Source organism: Hylobates moloch, unplaced genomic scaffold, assembly GCF_009828535.3.
Source record: "Hylobates moloch isolate HMO894 unplaced genomic scaffold, HMol_V3 SCAFFOLD_1, whole genome shotgun sequence".
Taxonomy (NCBI): Eukaryota; Metazoa; Chordata; class Mammalia; order Primates; family Hylobatidae; genus Hylobates; species Hylobates moloch.
Genome location: NW_026652276.1, coordinates 229,181,687 through 229,203,827, shown reverse-complemented (window position 1 = coordinate 229,203,827; position 22,141 = coordinate 229,181,687). Strand labels below are relative to the sequence as shown.

General features: G+C 42.7%; 1 protein-coding gene and 1 non-coding gene across 2 annotated transcripts in view; both read right to left on the bottom strand.

Annotated features, from left to right (window-relative positions):
• CNTNAP2 (contactin associated protein 2) overlaps window positions 1-22,141 on the bottom strand; it is a 1,422,658-nt gene that overhangs the window by 30,910 nt on the left and 1,369,607 nt on the right. Inside the window, exon 20 of the mRNA XM_058444445.1 lies at window positions 7,427-7,666. Within this exon, the coding sequence (XP_058300428.1) occupies window positions 7,427-7,666 (240 nt within the window). The remainder of the gene's footprint in view (window positions 1-7,426; window positions 7,667-22,141) is intronic.
• On the bottom strand, window positions 2,420-2,634 carry LOC116810014 (small nucleolar RNA U3). The gene has a single exon (XR_004370147.1). It is a non-coding gene; the product is annotated as a small nucleolar RNA U3 (small nucleolar RNA).

Here is a 22,141-nt window from a genome sequence, read left to right as displayed (position 1 = left end):
CTACTCGGGAGGCTGAGGCAGGAGGATTGCTTGAACTCCGGAGGTGGAGGTTGCAGTGAACAGAGATCACGCCTCTGCACTCCAGCCTAGTGACAGAGCGAGACTCCATCTCAAATAATAATAATAATAACAACAACAACAACTAGCTGCAATCTTTGCAACTAGAGTATCCCTTAGGAAATGAAACTTTACATCTTAAAATGCTTCATCTGTTTTAATGATATTTTAAAGAAGATCCTAGGATGTGGCTTTTGGTCTGACGTATTCTGTATCAAATATCATGAATGTGAGAAAACACTCTAAGGCTTAACACAAACGCCTTTTAAAACAGCTTGGTGCGCAGTTTGGAGTTGCTTCTTAGTGCAGAAATGTATGGGATCAGACTCTTGGATTTATTTTTTCTGGTGTTTGTTTTGTTTTTGTATTTTACAGAATGTGCACTGCCATCTGTGGCTGTCTTCCTGCTGGCAAATCCTTTTCATTCCAAGCAAATAAGATTCCCTAAGTTAGACAAAAAGGAAAAACCACAACAGAGTCCATAATTCTGAGAGGTAACTCACGGCAATTGCCTGGCATTCTGTGACCTTTAAATAAACCTTAACTCAGGGCTGGGGGTTACTTTTTCTACCTTGTAACTACTGTTCCAAAAATATTCCTAAGGACCATATAATGGTTTAGAAACAGGCTGTACTTATTATCAAAGAGGGAAATAACTAGAAGAAAAAAAGATTGGATGTTTCCAATAGAGCAGAATTGTTTTAAATCAAGTCAACTTAAATCATAATGTATAAGTCTTTTGTTTACCTCATCCCCCTATAAAAATGTGTTCTTAGAGCCCCATGCTAGGCCCTAGCGCTTGGGGTGATCTTTCTCTACTGCCCAGTGTTTCCCAAACTCCAATCATGTGAAAATCACCTTCACATTTTTCTTGACATATACTGTAAAATCCAAGTATTATTTATTTACTTATTTTCACAAAATTGGTTAAATTTCTTATTTAAATATATTGATAAAACTTTACATCCCTACTGAGTAATTCTATTGCCTGTCAAGGCACTAACGAGAAGCCTGTTCTCTCTTTATTATAAGGTGAAATACAATCATGGGAGAGGTGTTAAAGGCATGCCAGAACCAAAGAGACTTTCTCTTTATAAAATCAGAAGGACTGAAAGACAAATGAACAGGAAATGACTTGCTTTGTATGTTACACGAGGCCATGTCCATGTCTATTTGCTTCCCATAATGGCGACCCCCCATCTAGGCCACGTGCTGCACTGCTCCAGAAGCCAGAGACCACACTACAAATGATAGCTGTTATAGTTGTGCAGTGCACAACCTGACCAACATAAATGTCCCTCATTTTTGAAACACTGATAGAGCCCAAAGGACACTGGAGAGGTAACAAATAGTGTTATAGAAGTGTAACAGTAGCGTTACAGATGAGAAAAAGAATCTTATTACATAAAGCCAGCATACCTTAGAACCTATTTTCTGTTTTTATCATTTAATATGATCTCAGACAGTAGAAAGACATGTATGGGAGCAGAAAGATCACAAGACCTATGGGTAGATGTCTTCGATTCTAATTTCCATTCTAACACCAAGTTCCTGCAAAACAAACATCCTGATATAGGTATGGATTGAGTAGCCCTGGTTTGCCAAGATCCCTTTAACACTAAGGCCATATGATTCCTTACTCTTCACAGCAAGGCACCTGCTATATTTTCAGAAAAGCACAGCCCTCATTTTAAAGCAGCATCTTTTTCTATCTTTCAAAGTAGGTTAGCAGCCAATTCAAAACACTGAGTAATAATTTGACATCTTCCTCAAATTGAGCTTCCTTCCTGGGATGCAGCCCCTTCCATAAGGAGGTGCTTTCACTGGAGCCACTGAGTCCTGCCCCACACCGCAAATTTATTGTTCATTTGTTTGTTTCAAGTCTGCTTTCCAGTTGCAAATAGGCAGATCAGTTCTCCTCAAATTTAGGTAAAAACATCTCCTCTGAGTGAGCTTCCTTATAAAATGGCCAGGGAGCCCAGTCTCTTTGCAAGCTTGATGGTACAGCCTTTATTATTTGTGATTTAACCACCTAAAGGCTTTATTGTTTTTCATAAACCATGTTTTGGGCAGTATTTGGATATTCAGTTTTTTCTTTTGGTAACCTTATTTTGAAGCATTTACCAAAGTTTGGATATTCAGTTTTTTCTTTTGGTAACCTTATTTTGAAGCATTTACCAAAGGGACCCTTCTTTTATTTGGTGAGTGATTCTTGACCTTGGTCACACACTGGGTACTCCTGGGGAGGGGGGTTTACATCACACACACCTGTGTCCCTCCCATCCCCCCGAGGGTCTGATTTGGTCTACCAGGGGTTTAGTACTAGATATTGGGATTTTTCTTTTTAAAAAATATCATGAACACCCTTCAGATGGCTTCCTTTCCCTTTCACTCTCCCAAAGGAAGAGAAGAGTGATCATCAGTGGCAAAAGGCAATTGCAGAGAAGCACCACCAAGAGCTGGCTTCATGCTCAGGAGTGAATGCTGAGCCGCCTCCTCGTAGTTTCCGGTGCTCCACATGTTCAGAGAAACTTCTCTGGTAAGAAACTATAGAAATGGTGCATAGAAGTGTTACTAGAAAGGGTTCCTGATTCAGACGCCAAGAGAGGGTTCTTGGATCTCACGCAAGATCCAAGAATTTAGGGCGCATCCATAGAGTAAAGTGAAAGCAAGTTTATTAGTGTATTAGTTTGTTTTCACGCTGCTAATAAACACATACCTGAGACTGGGTAATTTATACAGGAAACAGGTTTCATGGACTCCCAGTTCTACACGGCTGGTGAGGCCTCACAGTCATGGTGGAAGGCAAGGAGGAGCAAGTCACAGCTTACATGGATGGCAGCAGGTAAAAGAGACAGCTTGTGCAGGGAAACTCCCATTTATAAAACCATCAGATCTTGTGAGACTTATTCACTATCACGACAACAGCATGGAAAGACCTGCCCCCATGATTCAATTACCTCCCACCAGGTCCCTCCCACAACACTTGGGAATTCAAGACGAGATTTGGGTGGGGACACAGTCAAACTTATCAATTAGGAAAGTAAAGGAATAAAAGAATAGCTACGCCATAGACAGAGCAGCCCCAAGGGCTGCTGGTTGCCCATTTTTATGGTTATTTCTTGATTATATGCTAAACAAGGGGTGGATCATTCATGCCTCCCCTTTTTAGGCCCTATAGGGTAACTTCCTGACATTGCTATGGCATTTATAAGCTGTCATGGTGCTGATGGGAGTGTAGCAGTGAGGTTATATAACCAGAAGTCAATCTCATTGCCATCTTGGTTTTGATGGTTTTAGCTGGCTTCTTTACTGCAACTAGTTTTATCAGCAAGGTCTCTATGAGCTGTATCTTGTGCCAATTGCCTAGTTCATCCTGTGACCAAATGCCTTAACCTCCTGGGAATGCAGCCTAGTAGGTCTCAGCTTTATTTTACCCAGCCCCTATTCGAGATGGAGTTGCTCTGGTTCAGACATCTCTGACAGAAGTATAGTCTTGACATCAGGATTTTAAAAAGCTCCCCAGGTAGTTTTAAAGTGCTTCCAAGATTGAGAAGCACTACGCAAGATTAGAGCTTTTAAATTGCAGTGGCAAGTCACTTGGGAACCATGCTAAAAAACACGAATGCTGATTCAGTCGGTACGGGGAGGGGCCTGAGATTCTGCATTTCTAAAAAAAGCTTCCAGGAGACCCAATGCTGCTTGTCGAGGACCAAACTTCCAAGGCACCAGATGAGATAATCTACTTCCAAATGTCCTCTAGTCAAGCCACGCCTCACGAGCTCTCATGTTATTTTCTTCCTGTCCTAACCCTACACAGACTTAAGTACCTCACGTTAATTACAGGTAGAAAGGCATTTTTGTGTATACACTGTTTTGCTTTTAAATATCCGATAGCAAGGGATCTTATTCTAGTCAAACATGAAATATTACTGGAAAAGTGCAAAACCATAAAGTCCAAATTCGGAATGATGACCTTAGGCTCATGAAACCAGAATGCAATTGCTGATGTGGGGGATGCACTTAGAACCCGAGTTGGTATGGAACTCATTTTCAACTGAAGCCACTGGGGCTTCAATAGGTGCAGAAGGTGCTTCCTTTATCTGACAAAAAGCAGAGACTTCTGGAAAAATGAGGCTGCCATACTTCCCTCTTACGGGTGGCTTTTACTCCCAGGAAGAAGATCAAGAAACCTACCATAAGTCCTCTCTCCAGGGAAGTTTTATGGCCATGAGAATGAGATACAGAGATCACTCAGGCCTGCATGAACAAGCAGTATCACAAACTCTTTCTCTCTCATTTGTTCTTCTAGAAACCCATGTGTTCCTCCTATAGAGGCCTTTTCCCCCACCACCTCTTTTCCCTATTAAGCTGGGCATATTAGTTTCTAGCTTTAACTACTTACTGAGTTTCTTCTTTTTGAAGCTCCTATATGCATTTACATAAGGTCCCCCTGCCCACCTGTTAACCTGTCTTTTATCAGCTTAATTTGCAGGCCCCCAGGTACTGAACTTAAGAGGACAGAGGAAAAGGTTTTCCCCCCCGACACTGAGCAACCGGAGGCTGCTGTTAAGTAACCTTCCCTCATTTCCACATCTCTCCTCTGTCCCTTCCAGCCCCTCAACCCACATTGTCTCTCATGTTCCTATTCACCTAAAAGAAAAAAAATCATATTATTTAAATAAACCTCTGCCGTATAGTTTGTAAACTGTTTTCTGTCGTTTTTTGTTTTGTTTTGTTTTGAGACAGAGTCTTGCAGTGGCACCATCTCAGCTCAGTGCAATCTCTGCCTCCCAAGTTCAAGCAATTCTCCTGCCTCAGCCTCCTGAGTAGCTGGGATTACAGGCATGTGCCACCACACCCAGCTAATTTTTGTATTTTTAGTAGAGATGGGCTTTCACCATGTTGGTCAGGCTGGTCTCGAACTCCTGACCTCGTGATCCACCCACCTCAGCCTCCCAAAATGCTGGGATTACAGATGTGAGCCACCGAGCCCGGTCAACTGTTTTCTGTCCTTGTAATTGGTATAATGACAATTGGATTAATACTTCATTTGCTGGACACTGGGTAAGAACTCTCCAAGTGTAAGTGGAAATTTTTCTGCAAATGGATCTCATGTTACATAGCACAGGCCTGCCATAATATCAGAGTTACAGAATTTGGATTTGAACATCAAATACTAACAGATATGTTCCTTATATACATTTATGTTCCCTATATACATTTTCATAAATCAATCAAAACAATACTGTAATCCTAGCTAGCACTTCGGGAGGGCGAGGCAGGTGGATCACCTGAGGTTAGGAGTTCAAGACCAGTCTGGCCAACATGGTGAAATCCTGTCTCTACAAAAATACAAAAATTAACTGGGCATGATGGCGGGTGTCTGTAATCCCAGCTACTCAGGAGGCTGAGGCAGGAGAATCGCTTAAACCCGGGAGGCGGAGGTTGCAATGGTGCCATTGTACTCCAGCCTGGGCAACTGGGTGAGACTCTGTCTCCAAAAACAAACAAACAAAACCTGTCACACACAAAGCATGATTTTTTTTTAAAATAAAGGAACAAAAACTCTTTGGTCATATCTCACAGATCTTAAAAAACAAACAAGTTCCTAAATAAGTAAGTAATAATACATAAAACTCATATTGGCCCAAGGTAGGATCTAGATGTTTTAGAAACTAGTCTCTTGGCCCTGACTTAGATCACAGGTGCTCACAGCCTCAAGCAGTGGGTCCCTTTGACAGCGGAAGGACTCCTGCATTGCAAAGATCATTCATGGTATTTGTCTACTCGGGCATTTGGAGGAATTTATCTGAGAGATCTCTGTTCCTCTGTGGCCCTGACATGTCTTTTCTCGTATTTTCACTCTTACTTTTCTTCTTTCAGCATTAGGAATGCTTTCCTTTGTTCAAGCCAGCCCGCTGTGTAATCTTAACAACATTCATAAAAGGGAATTCTTCATACGTGCCCTTAGCACACAGCACCCCGCGTCAAGTTCTAGGAATCCATGTGTGAGGAACAAAGAGGATTCTTTCGTCTGTAAATGGGTTATTCTGACAACAGGGCAATTTTGGCTTCCCTCGAAGCTTCACAAAGCTTTGCAGCACAACCCTGGCAAGGAATCACGATGACGATAGCTGCACTGAAGCCACACACTCCATGTGCAGGGCTGGAACATGATTAAAGCAATCAAATGCACAAGGTTTAGAGAATGAACTGTTACAAATTACAAGTTTGCAGGGAGAGAGGATTTGGAAGTCTTTACTCAACGTTCAAGCATTATAGCAAATTGTGTCTAATATAATAACCATGATTATTAATATTATTGTAGCTAAACTTTAACACTTGCTACATGCTTGTGATAAAACACGTCAGATTTAAACACATCACTTTAAATAGAATTCCATGAGTTAGGTCTTATCTCCATTTAGGAAACGGGGAAACTGAGGAATGAGGTTATGAAAACTGCCCAAGGTTAATCTGCTGGTGAGAGGCAGTGATGGTGCTGGAATCCAGGCCTCGTAGCTGTTGCTTCCTGCCTCATCTTCCTGTTTTTAGCATCAGCAACATCACATGTTGCCTGGAGACCCATTGAATGTTGGATTTGGAGGTCACTTAGAGGTTACACTCCCCTCCCCTTCTTCACCTTATCAGTGAAAAAGCAGAGGCTTGGGCAGGTCACTTGAGTTGCCCAAGGCCAATTTAGGTGGAGCTAGGAGTATGACCTAAGTCTCCTGAGATACAGCTTAATGGGCTGTCTGCCACCCAGGGTTCTGTGTATACTCTTTCCATCCAATTAATTTTTCAGCCAACAGCTACATCCTTTCATCTGAGCCCTGTGCTTTCAAATTACATGTCTTATCACTCAAAGAAGTGGGACTAAATCCACAGAGTTTTGCAAGCTTAAAGGCACCTCTTAAAGATCTGGAAGCCAACAGTATTATTCATATAAATACAGAGCCAGGAGATGGATCTCTATATTGCTTTAGGTAAATCTCTTCTTAAATTAAAACAGACTATGTTACAGCAAGTCATTGAGAGTCATGAGAGGCAAAAGAGAGACGGTGAATTGATCAAATCACCCACAGTCATGGCGCAGACATCAGTTTAGGCAAGTCATCATTTAACCTAATTGAAGAGTTAAGAGTTCCTACATTCTTTACCTTCAACTTATTTATTTCTGGCCCTGAGTATTTCAGATGTGCTAAGTGCTGCCCTGAGAACTCCATACTTACAACGTTCCTTTGCCCTTTCTTAATCCTCCAATGACATTACCAGTGAGGTTCTGTCATTAAATCCATTCCATAGTCCCAAGAGACTGAGGTTTAAAGAAATGAAGCAACCTGCCTGAGGTTGCTGGAGACCTTACCTGAATCCAGGTGATCCAGGTGCCAGGGGTCGGTGGCAGACGACATGGGGGACAGGGTCAGCGGCGAGGCCCCGCAGTTGGACTCCACCAGCTCGCCCTGGATGTGGACGTGAGCCGAGGCGTTGGTCTGCCTCAAGGCGGCCTTGAGAGGGGCGATCTGGTTGAACTGGACTCTGGAGAGGCAACCAGTGAATCCTGGGGTGTTGTATTTGTGAATCTCTTGGTCAATTTTCCCTGTTTCTAAAAGAAAAAAAGAAATGAAAATGTTACTCGACTCACCATAGTCCAGCTGTACAACATACCCGTCTTTGAATGTTTGTGTCCAAAGCTTACATTTAGGTTTCAGTTTAAGATGTTACATTGTTTTAGATGAAATATTAACGAGTGGATAAGATTTAGGGCTGCAGACTTGACTTTAAAGGAACCTTGTGTTAACAGAGAATATGGTAGGGTGAAAGTCACACATAAGACTATATGTGATAAAATACATTTCTCAGTACCTTCTGGCTACTTCAGATGCTGCCGAAACTCACAACAGTGACTTGGTTCTGATTGATTTTTCTCTTTATCTTTTCTGATGCTTCCATGACCCTCTTAACAAAGCAGCCCTGCTCTGCCCTCCTAGCAAAATTTGGTTCTGTTTTATATCTCTTACTTACTTTCTTTTTCAGAATTAAAAAAAAAAAAAAAAGAACAAGAATTCTAGTAGCCTGTACGTGAACATCTCCTTTCTTCAAAATCCAATCCCCTTGGAATTCTGAGATTTACGGAATCCCTGCTAGTGTCTGATGGAGGTTTTGGCAGTCAGGAAACTTTCCCAACCCAATCACAAACATACACATGTATTGATGAATCTCACCATCTCCCCACCACCTGTAGGCTCAACATCTTCCCAAACTAACTCAGCTCAGAGGTGAGACTGAATAGAGGCATATCCAAGGTACCAAGTGCAATGTACCCACACATTGTTATACCAGTTAAATCAATAGCCCTCTGTCCCAAGTTTTAGAAACTAACAGAAACAAATGTTGAAAGAGTCCTTAAATGCTTAAGAGCCCCTTAGCTAGTGGGCCAGGCGGACTGACCTCAGAGCCTTTTAACCACTACTGGGAACTGTGTGAGAAAGATAATTCCAGCGGCAGCGTCGCAATTGCTCTGAGCAAGTGCTGCATCAACCCCTCATGTCCCTGCCGACTCCCTGGGCTCACACGAAGATTCTTTTGCCTCAGGGCTGAGGCAGGGTGCTGCGAGGGACATGGATAAAGTGCGTGGTTCTTCTCCAGCATCTTTGTATGCTTGCTTGCCCTTTGCTGAAGCCGTTCTGTTATCTATCATGAACCAGTGTTTGTTAGTTTTGTCTCCTCTTTTAGAGAGCTGGGTAGAAAACTTCTGACTCCGGCTCCATGTCATAGGGTCCCTGACAGTTTTCCCAACTTTGAGGAGGGCAGGTTTCCCTATGACACCACAGAAAATCAATTGTTTCAAAGCCGTATCTATCTGCGGGATCTCAATTTAACATGGAGTCCACACTTCTTAAAGAGCTGTCTTCCCCTTGGTATCTCCTTCTGAGGTGGCCTCCAGGGAGGGAGCCTGGGGCATGGGGTTCCGGTGGTGGAGCAGGGAGAGAGATCACAGGCGGCAGCAGAGGCTCCTGGGCCCAGGCCTGTGGGGCTGTAAGCATTGGCAGAAGTGTCCACTGAGCAGCCAGAAGCTGGGGCTGGATGGCAGGAATGAGCCCTGGCAAATGGCCTGCTCTCACTTTTCCATTCTCTTTGGGGTTCTTTCACTCTCTTCTTTAGCTTTTCTCCTTTCTGTGCCTTCTCCCTATTGGGGAAAATTCTCAGTGTTTCAGCTGTTGTTTCTTTCCTGTAAGGCAGCAGGGTCACAAAAAGGAGGATTCTGATGCCCTGGAGAGCAGAACTAGTATTTCCAAAACTGGAGTGTGTTCCACATCTAGTTGACGTACCTCTTTCCTAGAGACCCTTGGCTGGGACCAATTCCCCTGGGAGGGCCAATGTGCAGTAAGTAGATGCTCTGGAGTTTGCAGGACCTGATGGTTCCAACTCAGGGCCATGTGATAATATTGATACAATGGTAGAGAAAGGTGGCAGAGAAAATCTAGGCAGAAAGGGGTGGGTCCCTGTCAAACCTTCACCCTCAAGCCAGAAACTGCAGCCCAAAGTGAGAACTTACATCCCTGTTTTCTGGCTCAAATGCTGCCTTTTCCAAAACCACCCATGGCCCTGCCCCCGCCCCGCCCCACATCCTGTGCCTATAAAAACCCCATACTCAGCTGGCAGAGAGAAGAGAAGCAGCTGGACATTGGTGACTATGGTTAGATGTTAGAGAGAAGCAGCTTGACTTCAGAGGGACAGCTTGACACGTAACATCAGAGAAGAATCTGGCCAGAGATGGCTGGACTTCAGGAGAAGATTACCATCCCTCTCCATCCCCTTTTCAACTTCCCTTCCTGCTGAGAGCCACTTTCATCGGCAATAAAAATCCCCTACATTTGTCATCCTTCAATTTGTGTGACATCATTTCTCCTGGATGTGGGAAAAGAGCTTGGGTGCTACTAGTGTGGCTACAAAAGGCTGTCACACTTGCCCTTTGTCCTCACTGGCAGAAGGCAGCCAGCTTACGTGAAAAGCCACTGAGCTATTGACACTTAGGCCGTCTGGGGACAGCAGAACTAAAAGCACTGTAACATGCCCTCTGGGGCTTCAGGGGTTGCAGGCACCACCCCTAGATGCTGCCACAGAGCCTGCACAGAGTTCACTCCTGTTGGCACTCAAAAGCGCTCACTCTGGCTCATGCACCCACTCACCTGCGTGCTTCCCCCTGCAAGGGGTAGAGCACAGTGGGTCCAAGTGAGTGGAGTTTGCTCCTGGCAGTACCTAAGTGGCTGGCTGGTTCCAGCATTCGTGCACTCCAGTTCCTGCCTCATTCACTTGCATGCTTCCTCCCATGAGGAGTTGAAAGCTGTGGGCCGGATAATTGAGGGCACCCCTGTTACAAGTCCCACAAAGGGGTCAGGGAAATGTCCTGCTTCAATATTAGAGCACAGACCAAGGGCAGTACATGATGGGGGGCACTGTGCTTAGTACTTATTATGCAGTATCCCATTAAGTCTCCTGGCAACCCTCTGAGCTAAATAGGATTGCCCCTCAAGTGACAGATAAGGAAACCGAGGCTTAGAGAAGTTAAGGCTTTGCCAGTGAATAAACATTTATGTTTTATATGAAAAAAAGAGAAGTCAAATATTTTGCATTAGTCTCAATTTCTCTTTGAAAAATAATAGACTATATTGTTTTATATTCATGTAGACTTTTGATATTTCTAGTCAGGGACCCCATAGAAATGGTAGAGTGAGGTTTTTAGAAAAAATGTAAATGGTTGTTAAAACTGCTTTGAGATTATGTTTCATTAGAGGCTGAGCCAACAATTTGATTTTCGAAAATGTGGTGAACTGATGTCAAATCTTCATTAGCATCATTTAAAGCACCAGAAAGTTGCAGAAATGCCTGTCTGGAATAAGATACCATGTTTCTTAAGAACATCTACAAGTGACAGTATAGCTATCACTTTTTTGAATTTAGTACAAGTAAAGTATGTTACTCTATAATTGATTAGACTGGTCTCTACTGAAATCAAATATTAAAATATCATTTACTGTAAGAAACAGCGTTCTGCCTGGAGGTGTCTTGGATAAGGTGTTACTTGTGGGGGAAACTTGCTTTAAAAATGCAAATTGTAGAAATGCAGTACAATCACTTTAAAATTAGATTCTCAAGTGACAATCAGTACGTTAATGTCTTATATTCATAATGATATGGATTACAGAAAATAGTCCCTTTAAAACACTGACACGATTCCGGGTAACACGTTAAAATGAAATGCTTATGACAGTCCTTTTAAGGAAATGCAGCAACTCCATTTGCGATGCATTAGCATGCTTTTCCGCTCCTCGTTCAGTTACTGAATGCCAAGTGAGAGGCAGGAGTGCTATGAGAAATTAAAGAGAAAAGGGCACCTGAGCAGGAAACACAAGGAGAATAGAGCCAGCTCCACGGAGGACAGTGCTTGGGGCCTTGTGGACATCCTCGAGCTCCTTTTCAGCAATTGGACAAGCATTTATTTATTTGGACAGGGATTTATTTATTATTTATGAGACAGGGTCTTACTCTCTGTTATCCAGGCTGGAGTGCAAGGCACAATCTCAGCTCACTGCAGCCTCCACCTCCTGGGCTCAAGCGATCCTCCCACCTCAGCCTCTTGAGTAGCTGGAACCACACTCGTGTGCTACCGTGCCCGACTAATTTTTTTTTTTAGGATTTTTTTGTGGAGGCGGGGTTTTGTCATGTTACCCAGGTTGGTCCCAAACTCCTAGGCTCAAGCGATCCACCCACCTCGGCCTCCCAGAGTGCTGGGATTACCGGCATGAGCCACTGTGTCCAGCCTGGATAAGCATTTAGATGTGACTTCTCAAAGGAGGTTTCTTATTTTCCTTTGAGATTATTTAAATGCACCTATATCTTCTTCTTGTGTATTCCATGGGATCTATTCACCAGATGATTTTTGTTAGGTTTGATATCTTTTAGTTTTCTATCAACATTTCTTTTTGGGGAGGGGAATGTGATATTATAAGATACAAAGAAACACCGTCAACTTCATTTTCTACTTTTTATGAAACAGGCAAAAGATTTTAGGGCATCAGTGAGACTTACTTTAAGACTCTTGATAAGTATCTACTGTGTGCTCCCCACTGTGCTAGGGATTGTGGAAGTCACACTTCATAGAATCTGCAGGCTCAACACAGATGGCCAAACCTCGTTCTAGCCCTAACACAGCACACCGTCGCTCTGCAGAGACCGTAGTACAACTGGCCCCAAAGCACTGCCCACCACTCTGTTCCTTCCCTCTGTTCTGGGGTGAAGTATGTCGCACTGGTGGCACTGGGGGTCTTTAGGTAATTCACAGACTGGGAGCTAAATAACACCCAATCTTATTCCTTCCCCAATCCCCTTTCAATTCCTCAGAGTCTCAGGCTGGCTCAGTGTGGGGCTGGACTATCTTTATCATGGTGCCAATACTTGCTATTTTCCCTTTTTAACAAAGAGAGGTCAGACCTCAGACCTGGATGCTTTGGTGGGCAAGTGCTGAGTTTCATTATATTTTTATATGATGCATTTTTAGCACCACCGTGTCATGACAGCAAGCGATACTGGCATTTCATTTCATGGTCATATTGCAAAATTTCTCTTTAACATAAACTTTTTAACATAAATTTATTTAAGTAAAAATGGTGAGTCCGTGTAAAGGAAAATGTTAGGTAAACAACAGTCAAGGAGCCCACTAGAAATGGTAAAAATGTCATCAGAAATGGCAAAAATCATGACGTTGGTCCTCAAATGACTCTTGTTTGGGGAACATTGTTGTGGAGGAGTTTGATGCCTAAGTCCCTGAATGTTCTGCCTTAGAGCCTCTGTTCCATTCAGGTGTAATCCACCCTCTCCCCTCACACTTAGTACCAGTCACTATCCATCACTTTAGAACACCAGAGACCCCCGCTCAGTAGGGCTTCCTCCTGGATTCTGCTGCCGGCTCTACCGAACTGGACAAGGTGTGTTTCTGCTCTGTTCAGATGGGCCAGAGGCCCGCAATTGTGCCTTTCCTAGAATTAAAGTTTTCTTGACAGCTGGGACTAAATGTCACTTCTCTTTGTGTTCCCCCAAAATAATGCCTTGCACAAAGTAATCACCAGTGACTGTAGGAATGAATATACAGATGCTTTTCAACTTACAGTGGGGTTACCTCCCCATATACCCATCGTAAGGTGGAAATATCATAAGTCAAAAATGCATTAAATACATGTAACCTACTGAACATCATGGCATAGCCCAGCCTACCTTAAACATACTCAGAACACTTACATTAGTCTACAGTTCAGTAAAGTCATCTAACACAACACCTATTTTATAATAAAGTGTTGAAAGTGTAAAACAGAATGGTTGTATGAGTATTCAAAGTATGGTTTCTATGGAATGCATATCACTTTTGAACCATGGTAAAGTTGAAAACTTCTAAGTGGAACCATAAGTCAGGGACTGTCTGTGACTGAAACCATCTATTCAGCAGTCTGTCATTCATAGTTTGGTGGGAGAGGATCAAGTACTATGGAAATTAGAACAATCATAGTTAGCTACAGTCAAAGTTTGTTTTTCAGCTTCATAGGGTAAACAGGTGCAGAACAAAACCAGGAAAGAAGAGGGGGAGGTCTTCAGCATACTCAGGAATTCAGCAGTGTATTCAGAACCAGCAGATCATTATGTTATTCCTAGCAGTACTATTACCTGAAAATCTGTCCGTCTCATTAAAAATGGACTTGTCTTTCAAAACGTTGTTGTATTGCTCTAAAACTGACACCCAGAGGAACTGATATATTTCTCTTCTATGAAGGAAGGCAGGACTTAACACTGAACACCCATTGCTATATAAACCCTCCACAGACAGGCCTCACACATAGAACATTTCGACGGTACCTCATGGAATAAGTAGAAAGTCGGTTTGAAATCACTGCCTGGGTGAAGTTTTAAATACTCCTTGGAAAATCAGACTGAAGTACAATAGGTGAGTGGTCACCTGATGTACACTTGAAAACATGGCCAGGTGCTGGCCTGGCAGCTCCCAGTGGCTCCCAGTGTCAGGGCTGGGCATCTGGGCCTCTTGGAGAGAGAGAAATAGAATTTGCATTGATCGGGTAGGATTCCGTTTTTTCATTCTAGTCCCATTTGGCCATAGTTGAATGAACGGGAGTCTAAATGGTTAGTGGAATAAATCAATGGGAAGTAACCATAACAACAACAAAAAGCCAAGAGCATTCATCTAAAAAAAGCAACATGAAATCAGATAAGCCTCATTCCTCGGTTCGAACGTGATCAACTGGTAAACATCAGGCAGGGCATGGAAATGCTGGCATCTAGGTTCCCTGTCAGCTCCTGCTCTAACAGACTGCAGTTTTTGATCAGCGATGTCTTGCTGATCAGCTGCCTTTCCAAAGATGCACAGCCAGAATTAAATCTGTATCCATAATTGATGTATACGATTATGTACTGACATTTTATTCATCCCTTAAAGACATGAATGAAATTTCATTGTATTTATTAGATGCTTTTCTCTCTTATGAAGAAATATGCAGGACTAAAATATGCAGGTGTAATTTAAATAGTTCTTGACCTACAAAATGCACTAACTCAATTATGCAGAGGCAGAATGCTGGGAGAAGCAGAATCATTTTTCCTTCTACTGTCTCTACCACATTTTGAATTTTAATTATTTTTAGAGACAGGGTCTCACTGTCAGCGAGGCAGGAATGCAGTGGTGTGATCATAGGCCTCGCTGTACCCTTGAACCCCTGGGCTCAAGTGATCCTTTCACCTTAGCCTCCTAAGTACCTGGGACTACAGGCGCACACCACCATGACTGGCTTGTTTTTAAAAATTTTCTGTAGATACAGGGTCTCATTATGTTGCCTAGGCTGGTCTCGAACTCCTGACTTCAAGCAATCCTATCCCCTCAGCCTCCCAAAGTGCTGGGGTTATAGGTGGGAGCCGCTGCACCCGACCTTTGCTGCATTTTAACTCATAAATCTTTTTCTAAGGACTGATAAAACAAAACTGGATTTTTTCTTTCCAGAGTCAACAATAAAAAGAAATGTCTTCATACAGCCCACTACACTGTTTTGCAAAAAGATGAAGTATTACATTTTTATTTGTATCAATTTATCACAGCTCCTGAGCTTTTGGGAATACTAAATAGGTAGAAATTGTCACTCACATTTCTTTTTTTTTTCAAGACGGAGTCTTGCTCTGTCACCCAGGCTGGAGTGCAGTGGCGCAATCTTGGCTCACTGCAACCTCCACCTCCTGGGTTCAAGCAATTCTCTGCCTCAGCCTCCCGAATAGCTGAGATTACAGGCACCTGCAACCATGCCTGGCTAATTTTTTTTGTATTTTTAGTAGAGAGGGGGTTTCACCATCTTGGCCAGGTTGGTCTTGAACTCCTGACCTCGTGATCCACCTGCCTCGGCCTCCCAAAATGTTGGGATTACAGGCGCGAGTCACTGGGCCTGGTGTCATTCGCATTTCTAAAATCTAGACTGAAAACGAAAAACTTATGATTGCTAGTTAATCTTAGAATACAGTTGTAATGGCCGGGCATGGTGGCTCACGCCTGTAATCCCAGCACTTTGGGAGGCCGAGGCAGGTGGATCACGAGGTCAGGAGTTTGAGACCAGCCTGGCCAACATGGTGAAACCCCATCTCTACTAAAGATACAAAAAATTAGCTGGGCGTGGTGGTGGACGCCTGTAATCCCAGCTACTCGGGAGGCTGAGGCAGGAGAATCACTTGAACCTGGGAGGCAGAGGTTGCAGTGAGCCGAGATCACGGCATTGCACTCCAGCATGGACAACAGGGCGAGACTCTGTCTCAAAAAAAAAAAATTATATATATTTATATATAATATACATATTATATTTATATATTATATATTTATTATTATATATAATGTATAAAATACATTTACATGTATTTTGTATTTATAGATATAAAATATATATAATTTATATATAAATATGTTTATTTATATATTACATATATAAATATATAACATAAATATAAATATATAAATATAAATATATTTATAAACTATATTAATATTTATATATTATAAATATATAGTTTATATATTTATAGTTGTATATATACATATATATGAACTATATGTATAGTTGTGTATATGTTTATATTTAGTATATATTTATATATAGCTGTATATATACATATATGTAACTATATATAGTTTTATATATAGTATAACATATATATATATACACATAACTATACATATATATAGTTGTAATTACATAGTAGCAAAAACACTGATACAAAAGACAATTTATGATCCCTTAAATGTTTCCCAAACACCAGACATTTGGAATGGGTAGGAGCACACATCTGATACGTGGATTTTCCACTTCTTTCCTGGATGTTTCAAGTTGTCAGATGTAAGATAGAAAGCCTGGAAGGTGCTGGTGCCCCGTTCCTCAGCCTCAGGTGACCTGTCACATGGCATGATTTTTTAGGGCTAAGAATAACAAGCTCTGCTGAAAGTAACAAGACCTTTCAGAATAATGGATGTACCTGTCACTCAAACCACAGAGCGGGGTGCTGTGATTTTACTTCATGGGAAATCAGGTCTGATTTGACTTCTTCGAATCCCAGTAAATTGAAGCTATATGTCCTGGCTATTTGCTGCTGGGAAACACAACACTAATGTGCGTCCCGAGTTTCTCATGAGCTGGGAACGAACAGACCTGCTTCTTACTCATTGGAATGTTTCCACTTTTGCATTTTAACTTGGTAGCAGCAGAAATAGAATCCTGTGTATGAAATTACCAACTGAAATGTAGTACAGAAAAATAATTTATCTCTGTGTGTGCTCCGCTTCTGCTAAAATGTTTTTTTGGCTTTGGAGAACCATGTTAAACTCTAGCCAACACCATAAAAAAAAACAATGAGCTTCAGTTTTCAAGCTTTTCCTTAATTCCTCTCCAAGCCACTGGTAGGTATGCCGGCCAAGACTAGCAGAGGGCCATTTGAAACTAACTCTGGACAGCAGGAGAATTTGGGACAATGGGGAAGAAAGGGTAGAAAGATGTTGACCTCATACATTTCACCAGCAGCGTAACAAAGCGTAGGCTAGGAAAAGTGTGTTAGCAAATTTTTGTATTTCCAGATAATGTCAAGTTGAATGATTCAGTAAAATAGAAAGTAGCCACTTTTTATTTTTCTTTCTTTCTTCTCAGTTGTACTATAATTCCTATCCCAAAAGGCCTCTAAAGCTATCTTACCCAAGAGAAAAAAAGATTCTTTGAGGACTAAGATCGCATGAAAGCATAAACATCACGAAATGGACCTGAGGTAGGGATTGAAAGCGATGGTTTCCCCAGGGCCATGAGCCAGTCAAGCACCCGAAGAAACTGAGGGGGAGAACTGTTGTCTGGAAAGTGTATTGGATGGTTCCCTTAATTGACACTCCATGTCACATAATTAACACAAGAAAAAATTAGAATCTCGGGACCTTGCCATATAAAATGATGTTCAGAAAACAGAGTCTAATGCTTTGAGGCTGAACTTGAAGCTCCAGTGGATCATCACAAAATTTAAACCGTACGATCGCAACCACCCTGGATGCCACCAAGGGACACAGTCCGGAGACCCACTGGAGGCCTTTGGATACTTCTTTCTGTCAACACCTATTCTCATTGCTGAACCCCTAAAGCCAGTTCCTTTATTTTCAGATTGGGGTAATAGCCTCCTAGGTGGGAGAACACTGAGAGAGGCCATCTAAATTTCAGCAAAGCATTTTAGTAAGTTTCTCATGACATTTTTGTGGTCAAGACAAATAGATATGGTCTCATTGTAATATGTTTGAGTAGTACAGTCAGGCATCACATAATGATGCTTTGGTCAAGGATGGACCACGTGTAGGAGGGTGGTCCCAGGAGATTATAATGGAGCTGAAATTTTTCTATTGCCTGGCATTTATCATAATGTGCTTTTTATCATTTATCATTATTTTAGAGTATACTTCTTTTTTGTTGTTGTTGTTTTTTGAGACTGAGTCTTGCTCTGTCGTCCAGGCTGGAGTGCAGTGGCACGATCTGAGCTACTACGACTTCCACCTACCAGGTTCAAGTGATTCTTGTTCCTCAGCCTCCCAAGTAGCTGGGATTACAGGCGCCTGCCACCACACCTGGCTAATTTTTGTATTTTTAGTAGAGACGGGGTTTCACCATGTTGGCCAGGCTGGTCTTGAACTCCTGACCTCGTGATCTGCTTGCCTCAGCCTCCCAAAGTGCTGGGATTACAGGTGTGAGCTACTGCACCCGGCCTACTTTATTTTTTTATTTTTTACTTTTAAAAAGGGTAACTGTACAACAGCCTCAGGCAGGTCCTTCAGGAGCTATTCCAGAAGAAGGCATTGTTATCACAGGAGATGACCGCTCCATGTGTGCCACTGCCCCTGAAGACCTCCCAGTGGGACAAGGCGTGGAGGTGGAAGACAGTGGTATTGATGACCCTCACCCTGTGGAGGCCAAAGCAAATGTGGGTATTTGTGTCTTAGTTTTTAATAAAAAAGCCTTAAAAGTTAAAAACGAATTTTTAAATAGCAAAATCTTATAGAATACGGATATAAAAAGAAATATTTTTTTACAGCTGTATAATGTGTTTGTGTTTTAATCTAAGTGTTATACAAAAATACAAAAAAGTGAAAACGTTTGAAAACATTAAGAAGTCTGTAAAGTTAGAAAAGGTACAGTATGCTAAGGTTAATTTATTTTATTTATTTATTTATTTTGAGATGGAGTCTTCCTCTGCTAACCAGGATGGAGTGCAGTGGCGCAATCTCGGTTCACGGTAACCTCTGCCTCCTGGGTTCAAGCAATTCTCCTGCCTCAGCCTCCCGAGTAGCTGGGATTACAGGCATACGCCACCACACCAGGCTAATTTTTGTATTTTTAGTAGAGGTGGGGTTTCACCATGTTGATCAGGCTGGTTTTGAACTCCTGACCTCAAGTGGTCCACCCTCCTCTGCCTCCCAAAGTGCTGGGATTACAGACATGAACCACTGCACCCAGCTGGTTAATTTATTATTGAAGAAAGAAAATTGTAAAAAATAAACTTAATGTGGCCAAAGTGTCCAGTGCTTATAAAATCTACAGTACTATAATGTTCTAGGCCTTCATATTCACTTACCACCCACTCACTCATCCAGAGCAACTTCCAGTCCTGCCAAGCTTCATTTCTGTTAGGTGTCCTATATAGGGGTACCAATTTTTATTTTTAATTAATTTATTTTTTTTGAGACAGAGTCTTGCTCTGTCCCCAGGCTGGAGTGCAGTAGTGCGATGTTGACTCACTGCAACCTCCACCTCCCGGGTTCACGCGATGCTCCTGCCTCAGCCTCCCGAGTAGCTGGGACTACAGGCGCACACCACCACACCCAGCTAATTTTTTTTGTATTTTTACTAGAGATGGGGTTTCACCATGTTGGCCAGGCTGGTCTTGATCTCCTGACCTTGTGATCCGCCCACCTCGGCCTCCCAAAGTGCTGAGATTATAGGCATGAGCCACTGCACCCGGCCAATTTTTATCTTTTATATCATATTTTTACCATACTTTGTCTATGTTTAGTTAACAAATACCCTTGTGTTACCGTTGCCTACAGTATTGAGTGCAGTGGCGTGCTGCACAGGTCTGCGGCCTGGGAGCAATGGGCTGTAGCATACAGCCTGTGTGTGCAGAAGGCTGCACCTTCTGGGTTTGTGTAAGTGCACTCTGTGGTATTCACATAATGATGAAATTGCTTAATGACACTTTTCTCAGAACGTACCCCTGTCGTTCAGTGATGCATGAGAGTATTTTAAAGGTAGATTAATCATGAGATGAACAATGGTGGAATTTGATAAATAGGTAGAAATTGGCTTCAAGGAGAATTTTAGTGGTGATTCCAAGCCTACATTTAATCATTTTATTAACTTGGATAAAGACATAATGGCACATTGATGAATGTGCCATATGGCATTTAGTAAAAAGGGGTGGCTCCACTCAAGAGGACAGTATCATGAGCCAAAGGGACTCTGAGAGGCTGAAATGATTTCCCTAGATACAACTAAATACAGTTTAGCAGAAACGAATAACCAATTTCTATATTTGCAAATGCCATCGTGCCTTCCCCCACCCCAATCACCTTCAATACCAAATTGTATAGGACACACCTGGTAACTGTATGTAGCCTCCTCTACCCCTCCTTTGTTGGGACAATGGGGCTGATACAACAAAACTGGATTTTTTTTTTTTCCAGTTTTGTTTTCCAGCAACCCCTCAGGACTCTGGTATTTTTGTTAATTATATGGGATTTAGGAATTAAGAGTGAGACCTGACTGAGTCATGAAAAGGATGGAGTCTATATTCCAATTTAGAAAGCGGTTTCTGAGACCGTCCCCTGAGGTGGTCAGAATACCCCAGAGAGGTCATCAGTTCAGGACAGAGCATTCTGAGCAGGAAAGCAATAATAAACTGGGGTGTGTTTTGAGGATGGCACCATGCTTGAGATGGTGTCATGTGAAGCAGAGTGGAAGGAACTGTGGATGCTGAACGTGGGGAAGAGAAGACTCCGGAAGCACACCATTGCTGCCATCAGGTTTGGAAAGGCCGGCACCAGGGAGAAGGCTGAGACTTGTTCTGTGGGGCATTAATGGGAGGATGTTCAACTGGACCTTATACTGAAAGCAAATATGAGATCAAGTCTGCCAGGGTAGGTGTGGAGAAAGTGGCCCTGTAAGCCAAGGGGCTATTGAGTTCAATCCTGGTGTCATTCCAGCTGGTGGGGTGTGGTGGAAACACCAGGGAAAGGTGGAGGGGTGGGGGGACCAGCCGTGCAGGGGAGAAGGCAGGTCCTCAGACCCCCGTTCTGTGTGGCACTGTGCGGAAGAGGGGAAGGCTTCCTCACTTCACCCTGTGTGCCAGTCCTTTATCTAACTAAATCTCCACAGAAAACCCACAAGATGGGGTTGAATGACCTTTTGTTATCCAGAAAAGAAACTGAGCCTGAGGAGTAAAGTTACCTGACTGAGGTCACTCTGCTAGAGGGTGGGGCAGGGATTCAGCCCCCCAGTGCTGTCCCTGACTCTCTTTCTGCATGGAGGGATTGAGGCTCAGCCTCCAGGAACCAGAGACCAGAGCTCCCTGTCTGGGACCCAGCCACTGAGACGTCAGGTCACAAAGACAGAACCAGAGGCACTGGGGAGCCGGAGAGCTTTGGAAATGGGTGTCTTGATGTCCTTCTGCCTCAGTCTAGAGCTGAGATTTCTGAGAGGGCCAAATCAGGGGTAGGAAGAGGGTGCAGTGTGTCCTCCGAGGTGGGAGGAGGCCAGGCCATTTGACCACATCTTTCTCTTCAGAGTTCACTGTTCCCACAGACACATTATATGTCATCCATTTTTATATAAATGGTGAGTTCCCAAATGGGATTTAAAGACAGCCAAGCAAATCTTTACATCTCTTGGAACTTAAAACAAAGCTTTTCCTTCACGGAATTCTAATCTCTCTTAAATAAGAGGCTATGAAACTGAGGGACATTATAATAACTTTCATTTAAAATTAGATTCTGGGTGTTCTGGTGACTTAGCTGAAAACAGCTCAAATCAGCGAAAACCTTTACAAGGACTTTTCAGAAGTTGGAAGACGTATCTGTACACACAGGGCGCAGAGCCGGACTTGGCCAGTGTGTGCCCTCTGCCTCCTCCTGGCAATGCTCACCCCTTATTACTGTTATTTGTGAGAGGTGAATGTTTTCTCATAGTGAATGTAGCAGTAATAGTTATAATAGTAATAATAATGATAAAGAACAGCAACATTTCTCACAAACCAATTTCCTGAGTATTAGCAGATTTGCTACTGGGCCTTGGTTCCCCTTAGATCTTGGCTTAAATGAATGCTTAATAATGACAACAGAGGCCGGGTGCCGTTGCTTACATCGGTAATCCCAGCACTTCGGATCACTTGAGGCCAGAAGTTCGAAACCAGCCTGGCCAATGTGGCGAAACCCTGTCACTACTAAAAATGCAAAAATTAGCCGGATGTAGTG